Source organism: Sceloporus undulatus, chromosome 8, assembly GCF_019175285.1.
Source record: "Sceloporus undulatus isolate JIND9_A2432 ecotype Alabama chromosome 8, SceUnd_v1.1, whole genome shotgun sequence".
NCBI classification, from domain to species: Eukaryota; Metazoa; Chordata; class Lepidosauria; order Squamata; family Phrynosomatidae; genus Sceloporus; species Sceloporus undulatus.
In genome coordinates, this window is record NC_056529.1 from 6,267,881 (window position 1) to 6,285,991 (window position 18,111).

At 43.1% G+C, this 18,111-nt stretch overlaps 2 protein-coding genes across 3 annotated transcripts in view; both read right to left on the reverse strand.

The window, feature by feature from the left end:
* WWOX (WW domain containing oxidoreductase) overlaps window positions 1-5,190 on the reverse strand; it is a 414,162-nt gene extending 408,972 nt beyond the window's left edge. For both annotated transcript variants that reach the window (XM_042480760.1, XM_042480759.1), the window contains exons 1-3: window positions 5,016-5,190; window positions 830-894; window positions 185-242 (exon numbers count right to left, since the gene is read on the reverse strand). In XM_042480760.1, coding sequence (XP_042336694.1) covers window positions 185-242; window positions 830-894; window positions 5,016-5,122 — 230 coding nt within the window. In that variant the 5' untranslated portion in view covers window positions 5,123-5,190. The remainder of the gene's footprint in view (window positions 1-184; window positions 243-829; window positions 895-5,015) is intronic.
* A 3,595-nt stretch (window positions 5,191-8,785) lies between these two features.
* On the reverse strand, window positions 8,786-16,888 carry LOC121914377. Its single transcript, XM_042437767.1, has 5 exons — window positions 16,421-16,888; window positions 14,252-14,428; window positions 13,005-13,211; window positions 10,447-10,660; window positions 8,786-9,065 (listed from the first exon to the last, which is right to left on the reverse strand). Exons 1-5 carry the CDS (start codon window positions 16,886-16,888, stop codon window positions 8,887-8,889), a joined length of 1,245 nt encoding a protein of 414 aa, XP_042293701.1. The 3' UTR covers window positions 8,786-8,886.
* Between the last annotated feature and the right edge of the window lie 1,223 nt (window positions 16,889-18,111).

Below are 18,111 nucleotides of genomic sequence, written 5' to 3' on the forward strand. Positions count from 1 at the left end.
CACTTTTCTGGAAAACATTCTCAAGTCATATACCAGATGAAAAACAACAACTGCACTGTCCCTTTATTCAACTTGTGTGCAAGAGGACATCTGGAAACCAGGGCCTTGATAATCATGAATTTGTGGGTGCATCAAGCTTGGGGGCCACTGACTCTTGTAGTCATGCAGAATAGTTCTCACTTACTCAACAAAGTAGACCTGTCCATTTGCATCTGTTTCCTGCTCCCAGCCATATGGCAAATCTAGAAAAAAGAAGAAGAAAAGAATGACTTTTGGTAGCATTTTAAGAACAACTTATGTTTTTTCCAGCACAACTGGTACAGCAATGCAACCTCATCTTCAGTTGAAGAAGATGCTAAACAAAGAACAGAGAACACACACACACACACACACACACACACACATCCATTAAAACCCAAGTAGAGACACTGTGACACTAGAGTAAATGGTAATCAAAGAGGAGCATTCATTTATCTTAAACCTTAACTTTGTACACAGGCGACAAGATAAAATTTAAATTTTAAGTCCAAAAACATTTTTTTTCCAGATGAAGTGTTCCAGATTAAATGGTATAAGGACCACTATCTACATTTTTCTGTGAGACAAGTATACAAATCATGTTCTCTGAGCATTTAATAACTCCGTCCATATTCATTTTTCTGTTCACAACCCACCAAGCTGATAACTTGTAGAGATAGCACTAAATGTACTGTCATGAATTTCTGTTTAACAGGAACCTTCACTGCTTTTTCAATATTTAATTGGAAAACCCACAAAGAGATCGACAGATTAACTAGCATGGAAAATACAACAAAAACCAGACACCGACCTCCAGCAACTCGCTTTCGTTTCCCAGATTTAGGATGGTCCCACTGAGTTCTCTCCTCCAGGTGACTGAAAGAAAATAATTTAAGAACATCTTAAACAACTATTTTTTTTTGAACAATGCAATGGAAAGAAAAAGATGTCATCAGTCTTTGGAAGAAAGCAATGTAAGTAAGAGAAAAGGGGCTGACTGGAAATTCGTATCAACCAATCTGCAGAAAATGAAACGCGATCCTCTCCGATTATATCAGTTAGCCCTAAAGACTTGTTTAAAGGTATGCCAGTCTACAAGGGAAAGCTTTATTAAAGAAAAAAGCAAAATATGGACCACTCAAATACCTTTCCTTTAACGGTTGTCACTTAAAAGAACATGGAAAAGGCTGGAGCGCAGGTTCAAAGATGCAAGAGATAATTGCAGTGAGGACAAAACTTAGATTTGAATGAGAGAGCTTTCAAAAAGGAGTATCTGCTACAGATCTGGATCCTGCTTCCCAACAAAGGTTAAGTAGCCCCACTTGATATCGACGTGCCTGTCCCTCTGCAAGAACTGCTTGGTTGGGTCATCCAATAGTGATTATGCCTTTTATTTTTCCATACTTGTGTCTTGGAGATATAGGCAGCCGTGCACAGGCAACCCAAATCCAAACAAAGAAATCCAAATACAGGCATACTTCAGTTAACCAAGTACATATGCTCCTGGGCATTACTCCTTTAACAAAAACCTTGGTATCAGTGGCAGAAATAACATGGAAAGAACAGGGATATGTTCCTATGTCACAAACAAGAACAGCAGCTTCCACATATTTCATCAGACTTTTTATTCAGAACTAAAGATATGCACATGTAAAATGAGACAACCAAGTCAGGTAAGCAAATAAGATACAAATAAGTATCTTCCAGAGACTACTTACAGCTTCTTCCGAAATCCATCCAAGAATGTTTTTTTTTCACCAGTCACATTTCTAATAACTTTAATTTCCTTTTTAATATGCACATTAATATCCACTCTTGGCTTGACTCTCTGTTTTGCTGTTCATGCATACATGTTAAGAGATTTCAAAGGCAGATGCTATTTACATTGCCTGTTGCAAGAAGTCATAAATGGCTATAGTTGAGTCAACTATCTATATTAGAATACTGCTCTTTCCTGGTTCAAGATGTACTGCATTGCTTATTACAGACACGCTTCTCTATGCAAGTCAACTAGACTTGCACCAGACTCTCAATGCTGATACTGCAAAAAAATAGCTAGATAGACAGAAGACAAAGGAGCTAGGCAGGCATAAAGATGCTCTGTTAACCAAAGTGCACAATTGCTAACCCAACCACTAGTTAAACATATAAACAAAAATGGTGTGTGGAAATGGCTTCACTCTTTTAACAATCACACTAAAACCCCGAATGGATTCACCTAACCCCACTCCCATGGAAGCCACCATTGTGAAATAGTAAGTAATTTGTGCATAAACAGATTCACCTCTGGCTACAGTCTTTTTCTCCATGTTGAGGTCACCATGGCCATGTTGTTGTGTGCCTTCAGATCATTTCTAACTTATGGCAACCGTAAGGTGAACCTGCCACTGGATTTTCTTGGCAAGATTTTTTCAAAGGGGATTTGCCTTCTCTTCCTTTGAGGCTGAGAGAGTGTGACTTGGTCATGGGCTGAGCAGGGATCTGAACCTTAGTCTCCCGAGTCATAGTCCAATGCTCAAACCACTCCACCACATACAGATATACAAATTAGTAGTTGGCAGGGAAAGAGGAAATGTCCTAACTGAACAGCGGAACCACAATAAGTTTTTTAAAGACATTTAACATGAGAGCAAGCTTTCCGATTTATCACCCTGGATAGGACACATGATAAATTCTCAGTCTCAAAATGATGTTTCTCTAAGTATTATACACTTTTTCATTTGCTCATTATCAGGTTGTAAGACTTTTCCTTCCTGCATGGAAGCAAGCTTGTCCTTTGTGTAAAGTAACTAAAGTCTGTGCATATTTTAACTGCACATTTATGGTGGTAGTTGTTGTGCCTTCAAGTCACTTTTGACTTGTGGTGCCCCCAAGGCAACCCTATGATGGGGTTTTCTTGGCAAGATTGGTTCAGAGAAGGTTTGCTATTGCCTTCCCCTGAGGCTGAGAGAGTGTGACTTACCCAAGGTCACTCAGTGGCTTTCTTGGCTGAGTTGGGTATCAAATCCTGGTCTCCAGAGTCATAGTCCAACATTTAAACCACTATAAACCCCTCTCTCTATATAAAAAGGGCCAGTATGGCATAAGGCAGTGATGGCCAACCTATGGCACGTGTGCCAGAGGTGGCACTCAGAGCCCTCTCTGTGGGCACATGTGCCGTCGCCCCAGCATAGAGTTTGCCAGAGTTTGTTACTAGAAAGCCAGAGGGGCATGGCACTTTGCAATAAATAAGTGGGTTTTGGGTTGCAGTTTGGGCACTCAGCCTCTAAAAGGTTCACCATCACTGACATAGGGTCACCATAAGCTGGAAATCACTTGACGGCACACAACAACAACAACAACAACAACAACAAATACACACATACAAACAGCTTTTCCCTCTGAATTGTACTGCCAGCATTGCAGAAGCATGCATTTCTGAGGCCATACCAACCAAGTAAATTATGAAGTCGAAGGCTTTCGCAGCCAGCATCCATAGTTTTTAGTGGATTTTTTGGGCTATGGAAGAATTTATCCCTGAGGTTTCGCCGGCATCCGCGGCTGGCATCTTCAGAGGTATATGTTTGACTTTTAAGGGGCTGCAAGGCTCTCTGCGGTTTCGCTGGCAATAGAGGAACACTGCTGTTCAATGAGAAGACAATGTGATTGATTGGCATTATCACCATTATTAATAATACATAATATTTAGAGGATTAGCTAGACCACTGCCATTCGACCCATGCATTTTTTACTCAGAAAGAAGTTCCTGCAGCAATGCTTCCCATACTAAATGGGATCATCAGGCTATCTAGCCAAGGAGACTCAAGCTAGAAATGGGCAACGTGCAATGAGCAAACTATGTGTAGTCTCCCGAGGCTTTTGTTTCTCCCCAAGACCTTCTCCCTAACTTACACATACCAAGAGGACCCTGGTTTCTTTCTAGACGCCGCCCTCGTATTCCTTCCAACCTTCCCAAACCACCAGCAAGGTCTCTGTAGAAAAGCTAATGGGATTACAACCACAACAGGAACTTTTGAACTCAGTCACACTCTCTCAGCCTCAGAGATTGGCAATGGCAAACCTCCTCTGAAGAAACCTGCCAAGAAAGCCCTGAGACAGGTCCCTCTTAGGGTCGCCATGAGACAGGAATGACTTGAAGACAAGAGGTACTAAAACCAATGACAGGACTTGCCCATAGGGAGACATTGGAGAATACTTGGCCATACAGAATCATTGGGGAATATTTACCCATAGGGAACCATTGGGGAATACTGTCCCATAGGGAACCCTGTTCCATTGAGAATCATTAGTGAATACTGTCCATAGGGAACCATTAGGGAATGTTTTGCCCATAGGGAATCATTGGGGATATTGTCCCATTGGAACCATTGGGAATATTTACCCATAGGAAATCATTGGGGATATTGTCCCTAGGGAACCATTAGGGAAGTTTGCCCATAGGGAATCATTGGGATACTGTCCCATAAGGACCATTGGAAATGTTTGCCCATAGGGAATCATTGGAGAATTACTGTCCATAAGGAACAAGTTAGGGAATGTTGCCCATAGGGATCATTGGAGAATACTGTCCCATAGGGAACCATTAGGGAATGTTTGCCCATAAGGATCATTGGGAATACTGTACTGTCCCATAGGGGAACCATTGGAATGTTTGCCCATAGGGAATCATTGGGGAATACTGTCCCATAGGGAACCCACACTAGCCGATAAAGAATGGTGAGAGAATACCTGCCCATAGGGAAACATTGAATACTTGCCCAATATTTGCCTATAGGGTCTATCTATGCCCTATGGGACAGTATCCCCCAATGGTTCCCTAATATCCCCCAGTGATTCTTTATGGGCAACTATTCCCCAATATATCCCTGTGGGCAGGCATTCTCCAGTAGCCTCCCTCTGGGCAAGGACGAGGGTGGCTTTCCTCCTCCACAGCTCCCCTAGCAGTATCCTCTCCTGACAACAGCCCTGCCAGGTAGGACACAGCCAGGACCACTCACTTGGCGTAGTAGACCCATCCGTCCTTGGTGGTCCTCTCCTCCCATCCGGGGGGCAGCTCCTCCTCGCTGTCGGTGTCGTCCAACCCCGCGTACTTCAGCGCAGCCATCCCTCCAGAGAACCAGAAAGAATGCAACCTACTCCTATACAACGCGGAACCTTTTTCTCTCGACTCAGTTGCTGCTCCAGCCGCTTTTGAAAGTGGACCAGGCGCCGCTTCCGGTCTCCTTCCGCCAATCGCAGGCCGCGCAGCGCGCAAGGGCCGCTGGGAAATGTAGTCTCTGGGAGAGAAAAGCACGTGGTTTTGTATTGGGAAGGAACTAATGATGGGTAAAAGGGCAGAAGTTGAGAGGAAGGCAGTTTGCTTTTGGGGGGAATAAAAAGATGTAATAAAAAGAGGAGGTTTGCCTATTAATGTTGTTGTTATTATTATTATTATTATTATTATTTGCACTGTTTAATGTTCTGCTATTTCAGTTTTAAGGTTTGTATTTATGGGGGCTATGGACATTGATAATAAAAGGAGGAGATTTGCCTATTGTTTATTATTTGTGATCTTTAAATTTTAAGGTTTGTGTTTATGGGGGCTTAGAAACATTTAATAAAAGGAGAAGATTTGCCCATATATATATATATATATATATATATATATATATATGACAGAGAGAGAAAGCATGGATACTATTAAATAGCTATAGAGCTTCTTTCATTACTATTTACATAACATAAATATGACAAGTTTATATGCAGTACTAAGAATGTTACTTTGTTTTTACTTCTTAGTCAGGAAAAGGACTGTGAATATTGGAAAATAGCCCAAAACTAGAGAATAGGGGATTACTAATGTTTTGCTCACACATACATATACATATACATATACATATACATATACATATACATATACATATATATATATATATATATATGAGAGCTCTGGTGTCACAAGAAACTACACATTCCAGAATTCAATAGGATGGAGCGACAATAGTTAAAGGGGTGCCAAACTGCATTTGTCCTGCAATGTGGCATTTCCCTAGGAAGGCTTAGCACTGCAATCCTGTTGTTGGCTGATCTTCACTGAAATCCAATTGTGTTCTCCTTCTATCCCTAGGCTTCTTTCCCTGTCATTGATAAATGGATAAACATTTGCTTCTTTTTCTTGTTGACTGTTGTAAATTTCACAATGGCACCACAGTCACCAACCCATTGTGACCACAGCCCTGCATTATGCTTTCTGCGGTGCTGCAAAATGTAGGGATTGGTGCCAGGTTTGTCAGGATTTGAAGGGTTAAAACACAGCACACAGGGAAATGCTTGATGTGTGTGTGTGTGTTTGGCCATGAGCATTCAGCACAGTGGCAAGGCTGATCATCCACAGCTGATGCTCATTGGGCCAAGGACACTTCAATGTCCAAGTGCACATAGCCATGGATGATGAAACATGTGTTTGGATTGCAGAGGAGACACATGGCATGGCTACACACCTGAACTCACTGGGTTTGGAAGACCACATGGTCTGGAGTCTATATAAACCCAGGGGTTGCAAGGGTGTGGTGTGGGTTTGAAGTAGGAGTTGGATTGGTATGTTTTGGAGTTTGAGAGATCTAGTTTTGTATAGTAGCACTGTGAATAAAGAGCACTTTGGGGACTTTTGTTTCTCTGGTGGTTTATCAGAAGAAGCTACAGCATCGGTTTGCTGTGTGTTCCTAGAGGTTCCTGCATTGCTGCAGTTCCTGGAAGACATCCAGTTGCTGTCATCCCAAGTGGACTCTGCGAGCCACGCTTTGGCTTCTGGAAATTTGCCAGCTCTGCTCCAAGGGTCTGATTTAGCCCCAGGACTTGTTTGAGTTGCTGACAAGGGTTGTTGGACCCCAGCAGTTGCGCTGACAAGGTTGGATGGTTTTTAAGGGAGATTGATTCAATACAGGAATGATAAATCTATCAATGACTACTATTGACTACTTACTATATGTGAATGATAAATCTATCAGTGGCCACCTTTAGCAAAGACACCATGCCAGTTGTTGGAGAGATATAATACAGAGGCTACAGTTGTCCTTATATCCTGCTGGCGGACTTCTCATAAGCCACTAGTTCATCACTAGACAGTCTTTGGTTTGATCCAGAATTGATATTATTTTCTTACATATGTAAGGATACAAAACCTAAGTACAGCTCTCTTGAGACTTTTTAAGATGCTTCTACATTCCTTTCCCCCTTCTCCATCCCTCTCCTTTTTACGCTGCATAAACTTAACCTACGGTAGCTACTTCTTTGAAAACTGTAATGATTGAGGATGGCACCAGATGGCACCACAGACAAAATGAGAAACTATTCCGGACATCTGCCAATGAAGACGATCAGAATATCAATTATGGGTCAGTGCTGCATCACGTCTATGCGAGGGTTACCATATATCCTCCTTTTCCTCTTTTTCAGAGCTAAAGTTTCTATATGGGTGCAGTTTCTGGGTTTTCATACAAGGTTTAAACTGGAGGAAGTGGGTAGTGCCCTGTTTAAAATGCACCTGGACTATGAACTTGTGTTTAAAATGCACCTGGACTATGAACTCGTATTTTTATGGCTAGCATGTGGATATCATTATGGAGAATTGGGTCCCACGTTTCTGCTGCAGCCTAACATAACGCAAAACGTCTGGGAAATCGGTATAAGGGACTCTCTGTGCTCACCAGCTCCTTTGCTGGGGAGACCTTGGCTGCATCCACACTGGAGAAATAATCCGGTTGGACACCACTTCAACTGCCGTGGCTCAATGCTATGAAATTCTGGGAAGTGCCATTCGTTGTGGAGCTCTGGTGCCACAACAAACTACACTCCCCATAATTCCAAAGCATTGAACCATAGCAGTTCAAGTGGTGCCAAACCGGATTATTTCTCCAATGCAGATGCAGCCATTGTCTAGGGACCCTAGAAGGGCTGTGTGCAGCAGCTCAAAGGAGATGCCAGAATAGGAGAATACTTTCTCAGGGCAAAGATGTGGTCAACTGCATCCAGTGAGTATAAGACTTTCTTATGTTTTGTGGGACATAAAACCTCCAAGGAAGAGCTCAGAGGTTTAGCTCAGTAGTGCATGCACAATGCACACATTTGGGTTTTCTGCGCCTGAATAGTCTGCATCATACGGTGATCCCAAATGGAAAAGTGTACTACCCAAATGGGTAGTAGTCAATGGAAAGATGCTAGTTGCCACAGGGATGCATCTTGGCAAACTGGAACAAAGTTGGCTAAGCTCCTATAATGAAGAGAAGGTTATTTACTTATGCAATGTTAACTGTTCTGTGTGTCATCTGGATGATCATCATTGTGTTTGTGTCACTGGTATTATTGTGCCACATCTGGACTCTTGTATCAGTATATTCAATTAATCTTGATTCTGTTGTTCTAATTGGACTATGTAAACCACATTGCACGTCTCTTTTGAAACACCTAAAATGGGTCAATTTCAGGTTTCATGAATAGTCTTGATTATTGCACAAATACACACACACACACACACTGTGTGTGTGTATATATGTAGCTTTCTATTTTCATAGTACTTTCCTTGATCCATTTGGAGGTTAAAGGTAGAACCAACTACAAGTAGAGATAGATCCAACTGGAGAGGCGGGATAAAAATAAACTATTATTATTATTATTCCCAAAATCAGAGATTTGGTGTATTCAGGTAGACATGACATGGATCTTCTCCCTTTATATTTGTTTGGCCCTGAACTGATTGAAACGTTAATGATGACTAAAGTCAATGATCCTATTATGTTTTTAACATCTCCTCTCCCTTTAATAGAAAGGTTATATTCCATTTTGTTTTGTGTGCAGTGGGGTACAGGATCCTCGTCGTTCCCCATAAGCGGCTCATTCAAACATTGCCGCAGACAACCCATTCTGCTTGAAATCTTCCGTCACTTGCTTTGAATGCCGGATTTTAGCTGCCAGCGCCTCAAAGATATCATGCTGATCGACGGCTGTGGCCACTTTATAGATTAATTCTTCTGTCGACTCCAAGCCTCTCAATCCGAGATTAACTCCACAGCCTGCCAGAGGGTGAGTTTCAAGAGGGAGATGGGGAAAAAAGACCTGTTATTTTCAAGGACCAACTTAAACTCCTGTCAATCTGTGAAGGGAAAAAAAATTAGTTCCTTTGCTTTTATCCGTTCTTTAAGATTTAAAACAACCAACCAAAGAATGGCACTTTTATAAGGAAGAGTGGAGTTTAAACTATAAAGGAAGAAAACAAGCAAGAAGGGTACTTTTAAAAATTTGGAAGCTGCTTCATCTCCCAATTGTAAGGAAAAGTGGGATATAAAGATAATGATGATGATGTGGGTTGGAGAAAAATATTCTTTACTGTTTCGTGGTGAGTTTCAGAATATTGTTCGTTTAAAAAAGGGAAAGCATGCCTTTTCTGGAGCTCAATATTCAGAGGAGTGAGCAGATGTTCTCAAGACAGCTGTCTGACGATTGGCAAATTTGCCCACGGTGGTGCCTTGAGAACTGAATGAAGATTGGCTAAGGTGCCCATGACGCCTTCAGCCTCATTTCCTATGTATTTTGATCCTAAGATGAAACTATTACAGGGTATTCTTGGCAAGATTTGTTAGAAAAAGGGGTGTCACTGCATTCTTCTGAGGCTGAGAGAGTGCGACTTGGCCAAGATCACCTGGTAGATTTTTAAGGCCAAGTGGGGATTTGAACCATGATCTCCCAAAGTCCTAGGGGCCACTATGAACACTGGGAGACCAGAGTTCAAATCCCAGCTCAGCCATGGAAACCCACTGGATGACCTTGGGCAAGTCACATATTCTCAGCCTCAGGGGAAGGCAATGGCAAACCCCCTCTGAAGAAACTTGCCAAGAAAATCCTATGATAGCTTCACCTTGGCATTGCCAAAAGTCGGAAACAACTTGAAGGCACACAACAACAACTTCCAGAGTCCTAGTACAAGGCTGGATCTACACTGTAGGAATAACGCAATATGACACCACTTTAAGTGCTGTAACACCATCCTATGGGATTTGTAGTTTTAAAAGGTCTTTAGCCCTCTCTGCCAAAGAGTACTGGTGCCTCACAAAACAAAAAATCCAAGGGTTTTGTAGAATGGAGCCATGGCAGGTAAAGTAGTGTCAAGCTACATCTACACTGGAGATGCTCCCCAAAACTCAAACCACTACACCATGCCGGCTCTTCCTTCAAACTTTTACAGGAACTAAAATCCATTTGGATCTGGAGTTGAGAGGAAAGGACACCAACTAGTTGGGAGAACTCTTGGCTTCTTTGCACTAGTCTGGAAGAAGCCTATATGTCATGAAAGATCAACAGCAGCAGCATCCTGCATACCAAAATCTTCCCCAAAACCTTTCATATTTGCTCCCCTTCTGTGCAATAGAAAACAACAATCTATTGGAAAAAACTAACCAGTGTCAAAATTGAGCACCCTGGCTGCTTCTCCTTCTATGGTGACAACCGTATTGCTCCCCTCGATGAGAGCTGCTGTCACTCGCCGATGGGAAAGCATGATTTCAAAGAGTCGATCACTGCACTGGATACGATGGAGAGTCAATTCATTCACTCTGGGTTCAATATCCATCTTGTAGGCATTGAAAGCCTGGTGGAATATGTTTTTCATTATCTGCAGGGAACAGAAAAATTGTTCAGAATCATGACCATCGTGATCACGGGGAAACTTTTGCCAAAATCATTTGCACATTAAGAGTAGATATTTGTGTTCAGCAACTGTACAACAAAACTAAGTTGTTAATAGATTAATAGTGGGAAATGTAGGGAGTGTCCCTCTTAGATTTGTTCCAAACAGATCTGTGTCCCTCTTGTTCTCTAAACCACAATGAGGACACATGGAACAGGTGGTCCTTTAAAGATTTCCATATACGCATAAGCCAAATGCATGCTCTTTTTCTTGCTTTGTCATTTTTCAAAGATAGCAGAAACAGCTGCTATAAGAAAAATAGTCTGCAAAACAGGAGTCTGATATAAATGATGTTGAAGCCCTTATGTCCTTGACGTACAGGGTTTCTTCTTATTGGTTAATGTAGCAGAACAAAATTCATGATACGAGCTCTGTTTAGACAATACTTGTTAATTATTTTCTAGCAGCAACGGTGGGATAAGAATTGCCATAAATATCCAGGTACGCACCATATACACATTGGTGATCAGTGCTGCCTTTTCACTAGCTTTTTCATTTCCTGTAGAGTGAGCACCTATGTTCACTATGATGGATAGATATGGGGAGAGGGAAGTCTATTGGCGGACCGCTCATCTGAATAGCTGATAGGTAAGAAAACAGTCCTCTTGGTTCCTATCTGCATGTTCAGAAAAACAGTGCATGGCACATTGTTTAATATCAGTTCTTTCTTCATTTAATTTCCTTTGGATGTCACTATCCACAGTCCCCCTCTCAGTCATGCCTACATGTCTACATGGCTCTTCTGAAAGCAGAGAAGCGTGAAAACACATTTACACTTGCCACTTTTTCCCTCCGGAAAGGATTAGGGGTAAATGCAAGCGGTTAAGTCTCCTAATACGTTATCTCTTTATTTTGTCTGCTCTGCTGCTTCATCACTTAAAGACTGGTACTCTCCCATATATTCTCCAACATTTTGCAGATGACAACTGGGACACATGAAGCCAAGCAACCTCATGTAACTCATGAACATGTAGCAACATGGAATTTCAAGAAAAGCTTATCGTAGCTTAAACTTAAAACACTTTAAAGACAGTAAGTTGGAGCTACACTTGCTCATAATAGCAGCGAGTCTTTTTTAAGTATGATATAAGTCTACTATACCAGCATCAAGCCAAAGTCTACTAGTATAATTACAAAACCATCCATTCCTGAGCATAACTGGGTTCACATTGCTAATAATGATTTATAACACGAATTAAGAGTACACTCATTTCCTTGTTTTCTGGCATGCTGAAGATAAACATTTAACGGAAAGAGGAAGCTCAAACCAACCACGATAATTACTAGAAGTGATTTATTGAGGAGTTCGTAAATGATCACATTATAATCTCTTTTATATCTTAAGTTAAAGGTCAGTTTGAATCTGGATAAATCAACAAAGAGTCCTTAGTAGGGTAGGGCCCATGCACACTTATTTAAGAGTAGAAAAGATGTCGAACCTCATCTGCAAAGGACATAGTTAATATACTATGTTGTTTGGTCCTAAATCCCATTGAACTCAGTGGAGCTCACTTTCAAATTGTTGTTTCAAGTAGGAATATTAGAGAACCACTGTACTTGCCAATGTTTTCTATACCACGCAAGTGTGAGAGGTGCGCTCTGGGATGTATCTTGAGCACTTCATTTGGAAACAGGCCAGAAACATTTTGAAAGGCCAAGATCCTTATGCAGAGCTAAGCAGCATAAAACCATCAGCATGGATGCAAATATCATACCACCGGCGGCCATCAGCATTTTCTGGGTCTGAGACTCACAAGGTGAGAGCTGTTGTGGTCGCAAAGTGATGCCTAGCAATGTCACAAAGAGGAGTCTGGTGATGTCACAGTTGTTTGCTCTTGATGGACAAGAAAACCTGAGCCTACTGTAAGTCTTGAGATCACTGTAGTATGACTGGATTTTGTAGTTAGACTGGATTTTGCAAATCTATGATTTTAATCCCCACTTAGTCATGATGTACCACCATTGGAATCCATGGGATTCAGGGCCTGTGTTTTTGGCATCCGCAGGGGCATCCATAACAGAACCCCAGTGGATACAAAGGATGACTATGCATCATTTGGTATACAGCAAGGGCACATTCAAGCAATTGTTTGCAAGAAAACATACAAAAGATGGGAGATAGGAGGAAGGTAGTGTTTATTAGATTAACCAAGAACAGTCTCGCTTGGCTGCTGAATTTTGAAATAGGTTACTAAATGGACTGCAGCAACAACCATTTGCATGTTTGGGTTACTGGACCCTGAGCAAAACAACAACTCCAGATACTCACTGCGGAATTAAGAGTGTGGCGCAAAAACCTCACAATTTTGGAGTCGGAAGCAGGGCATGCCAAAGCCAGGTAACGGTTGCGAAAGGTTCCATAGATTTTCAAATGGAACCCAGGGGCTGGAGATTCCTTTCTGAGGGCAGACATATCCATGCCATACGCGGATAGATCAAAGTACAGGTTGTGAGCACGGATTTCTGGGGTTGGAACCTATGGTACAGAGGGGGGGGAAAGGAGAACAACACATAAGAAAGGATGTGAGCTCCAGTGGGGAAATGTAACCAATTCATTCCCACAGCCACAACCACATCTTCTATATATGAATAGCCAAACAGGTATAAATACCAATTTTTCATTTCTAAGCACAATCCACATACTTTCTAACATTTCATGGGTACAAACAGGGACATGTATGGAACATCAGAGTGTGGTCAAAATTGCAAAATCCTTAATGATTGTTATAACAAGCTTGGAGACATTGCAGCAGTTTGCTTTTGCCTGAGCTGGCAGGGAGGGGCAAGACTTTGTGCCATCCTCTCCTGTTCCTTTTGCTGAGTTAACTGTGTGCAAACTACTCAGTTGAGAGCCTAAAACAGTGGTCACCAAAACTATGATCCTCTAGCTGTTTTGGACTTCAATATCCAGAAGCTAACAGTCAAGAATTCTGGAAGCTCAAGTGAAAAACATCTGAAAGACCAAAGCTTGGGAATCGCTAGTGTAAATGTGCCAACTCCACCACTGATTTCCGTTCTCTGAAACTGATATTCGTACTCATTTGATTCTTCACTTGATAATAACCAGGCATCCCACAATGCTTCTAGCATAACCTCTTCTGAACCTGGTGCCTTCTAGATGTCTTGGACTAAACATCTATTGGAGGTCTTTAAACAGAGGCCATCTCTCAGGGATGCTTTGGTTGTGAGTTCCAGCATGGCAGAATGGGGTTGGACTGGATGGCCCTTGGGGTCTCTTCCAACTCTATGATTCTATACCTCCCATCATCTGTTACATGTTTGCTTCCCACCTCCATCCCCTGTTCAGATGCAGAACAGGCAAGGGAAACTGTCTGTCTATTATTAAGAGCTAGGCATGGGTTTACAAAAGCAAAGAAGGAATCTGTGCCACAACTAGGACCTTCAAATGAGTAAACCATCTGGATTCTGGATGGCTCCAACAACCACTTGCTGTGTGATGAGTAAGAGACCAAGGGAAGAATATATAGTGGTCACTATCCACTTGTTAATGGCTACCTGTCTTTGATCTGGCCTTTCGATGACAGCATTGGCTCCATAGGCATTGCACGATTCGACGGTGTATTCCGGGCTGATTCCAAGGATCGTACTTGATTCTCCGCAGGATCCATCCGCTACGATGATTATATTTGGCCAATTGGGAGTAAAATTCATTTTAATAAACTCTTCTGAAAACTAATAAAGAGAAAGAGGGGGAGAGTGGCTTGTGAACACTGCAAGTAGAGATGAGACATTAAGATCCCGGCCTGGTTTTTAAAACATGGCTCCTCTGATGCCAAGAGGCATGCCAAGGAAAGACAGCAAAACTAAGTAAATAGGTGCTCTTTTTCAGACTTCTTTATCCCAAGGTAGGTCAAAATCTAAGGGAAGTGATATCAATTCAAAACAGCACATCATGCGGTATCTAATTTTCAGGGAGATATGGACTCAGAGCGGCTTCACACCATTAAAAACATAGGAAAAGCACATTAAAAAGAGATTAAATCATTACAGTATTAAAATAGATAGCTATAAAATAGATAGGCGATGGTTTGTTTTGTCTCTTTAATCTTTGCCCCCAGCGCCCCATTAGAAACCCTGTTTGTTTTGGCTTATCGAGTCACTCGCTTGGCTAAATCTGCACAACGAAAATGAGTTTAGCCGCCCCGATTTACAGATTACTCAGTCCTAACTCATTATTAGCTAAAGTAAGCACAGAAGTACAATGGTCCGATAATTTCCTACACACCGAAATAAACAAGCCTTGGTATCTGTACCTTTGAACTAGTCTGTTAACTCCTAAGACAGGAATAAAAGCAGTGTGCTGATCTGGATGTAAAGTCGGCACGGAATTGGACTACACTTTGGAAAAGAATAAAGAATAAGGGCAATAAAGAGAAGCCTCTGAAGCAGTGCGAGATTATTTCTGTGCTTGAAAGGTGGCACTTGTTCAAGGCATGCTTTAAGCACTCCATTTATGAACATCTACAGTCTCCTGCTCGGATCTTGATGAAGGCCCAGGTGGGCAAAAGGGATCTCAATGGCAAATCTCTTGCTGGGTTGTGGTTGTGTTTGAAGAATGCAAAGTTTCTCGGACTGAGAAAAGGGATAGCAAAAAGACTCCTCTGCTTCCTAACACAAGTTGTGAAAAAGGAAGAGAACTCAAGGGGTGGGAACCAGAAGTGTAATTGTGTAATTTGACACTGGATGGAAGCAACATGGTGAACTCAGATTGTGCTCAGAGGCACCCTTGTGTCCCACACACTGGCTCCTCCCTTCCTCTCTCTCTCTATACACACACACACACACACACACACACACACACACACACACCCTGCGCTGGCTCATATATCTATATATACACACACACATACACACTATATCACTATATATCTATATATATGCACACACATACACACTATATATCTATACACACACACACATCATGCTGGCTCTTCTATATATACACACACACCCTGTGCTGGCTCATATATCTATATATCTATATATATACACACACATACACACTTTATCACTATATATACACACACACACACACACACACACACACACACACACATCATGCTGGCTCTTCTATATATATATACATATACATATATATACACACACACACACACACACACCCTGCGCTGGCTCATCTATCTATCTATCTATCTATCTATCTATATACACACATACACACTATATCACTATATATCTATATCTATATATATAGATAGATATATAGATATATAGATATATATAGATATATATATATAGATATATATATATATATATACACACACACACATCATGCTGGCTCTTCTATATACACACACACACACACACACACACACACCCTGCGCTGGCTCATCTATCTATCTATCTATCTATACACACACACCCCATGCTGGCTCTTCTTTATGCATATATGTGCACATATATGTATGTATGTATACATACACCCTCCGCTGGCTTTTCTATACATACAGAGACATTATAGACGCCTGCATACACAGAGGGCTCCAGAGCCCAGGGTTCCAATCCGGACTCATCCCCAGAAGCCCTCTGGGTGCCCTTGGGCCAGTGCCCCTCTCTGGGCCCCTGCCCTCCCCTGGCAGACCCTCCCCTGAAGCCTGCCCCCCGAGGGTCCCTAGTCTGCTCTCTGCTGCTGCTGCTGCTGCTGACCTTGGTTCCGAGGCGGAGGCAGAGGCGGCTGCTGCTGCTCTGGCTCTTGCGGCTCCGTCGGAGGAGGAGGCGGAGGAGCTGCTCCTGGAGGGCCCCCAGCCGAGTGGAGAAGCAGCGCTGCTGGTGCCAGGCGCCCTCCAAGCGGCGGAGGTCGAGGCCCAGGCGCCGGAGGAAGCGGAGGCTGCGGGGCTCCAGGGACACCTGCTGCGGGCGGCAGAGCAGGGCTTCCCGGGGCCGCTCCTCCAGCAGAGTCACCTCCCGCACCTTCCCCGAAGCCAGAGCCACCAGCGCCGCAGACAGACCCACCGGACCCGCCCCCACCACCAGCACCCCTGGCACCCGCGCCCCCCACAAGCGCAGCGCCCCTAGAGCCCCCTTCAGCCCCGCCAGCACCAGCCCCGCCAAGAGGGTGGCCAGGGAGGCCTCCAGCACCAGACGCCCCCAGCCCCAGCCCTCCGGCTCCCCCATCGCCAGGCCAGGAGGCCCGGTGGCAACAGCCCCAGGGACACTCGGACCCAAAGGCTGCCTTTAGACCCAGCCCAGTCCAACCCAACCCAACTCAACCCAACCCAACCCAGCTTAACCCAACCCAACCCACTTTAACCCAACTCAACCCACCCCACTCAACTCAACCCAACCCAGTTTAACCCAACTCACCCCAATCCCACTCAACTCAACCCAATCCAACTCAGCTTAACCCAACTCAATCCAACCCAACTCAACTCATCCCAGCTTAACCCAACCCAACCCAGTTTAACCCAACTCAACCCACCCCACCCCACTCAATTCAACCCAACCCAACCCAGCTTAACACAACCTAACACAACCCAACCCAACCCAGATTAACCCAACTCAACCCACCCCACCCAATTCAACCCAACCCAGCTTAACCCAACTCAACTCAACCCAACCCAGCTCAACCCAATCCAACCCAACCCAGCTTAACCCAGCCCAACTCAACCCAACCCAGCTCAGCCCAACCTAATCCAACCCAATCCAAACAAAGGACACAGGTGCCTCAGTGCCCCAGGCTTCCCAAAGCTTACCTTTAGACCCATCCCAACCCAACGCAAGGACCCAGACGCATCAAAGCTTGCTTTTAAACCCAACCCAATCAAGAGACCCAGATGCATCAATGGGCCAGGCTTCCCAAAGCTTGCCTTTAGACCCAACCCAACTAAAGGGTCCAGAACTATGGCAGTTAAAATGGTGTCAAATTGCATTATTTCTTCAGTGAAGATGCAGCTCTAGTGTCCTTTTACTGGCTTTGGCCCCATGCTGGGGGAAAGGCAGGGAATTAATCAATTAATTAATTAAGCATGCAGTGATGGAAGCATGACTATATCTGGGCTCAATCTTCGTTTTTGATACAAGTGTTTATAAGAACTGCAGTTTGCAAGCCCCAGCTGTATAAGCTACATACTTGCCTTCTATTATGAGATTATATACCTCTTCTGAGACGAAACCTGCTATTATACATGCATGCATTTTTCATACTGTTTTATTTACTTATGTATTCTATCCCACCCTTCAACATATTTGAACAACATGGCTCACAGTGAAAGCAGTAAGCTTGCATCCATGTTTATCTGTGTGCAGGTCCAATGAACACATTAATTGATAAAACAACTCAAACTAAAATGGGTGCAATCCTGTTCCTGTTTACCTAGAAGTAAGCCCCATTAGAGTCA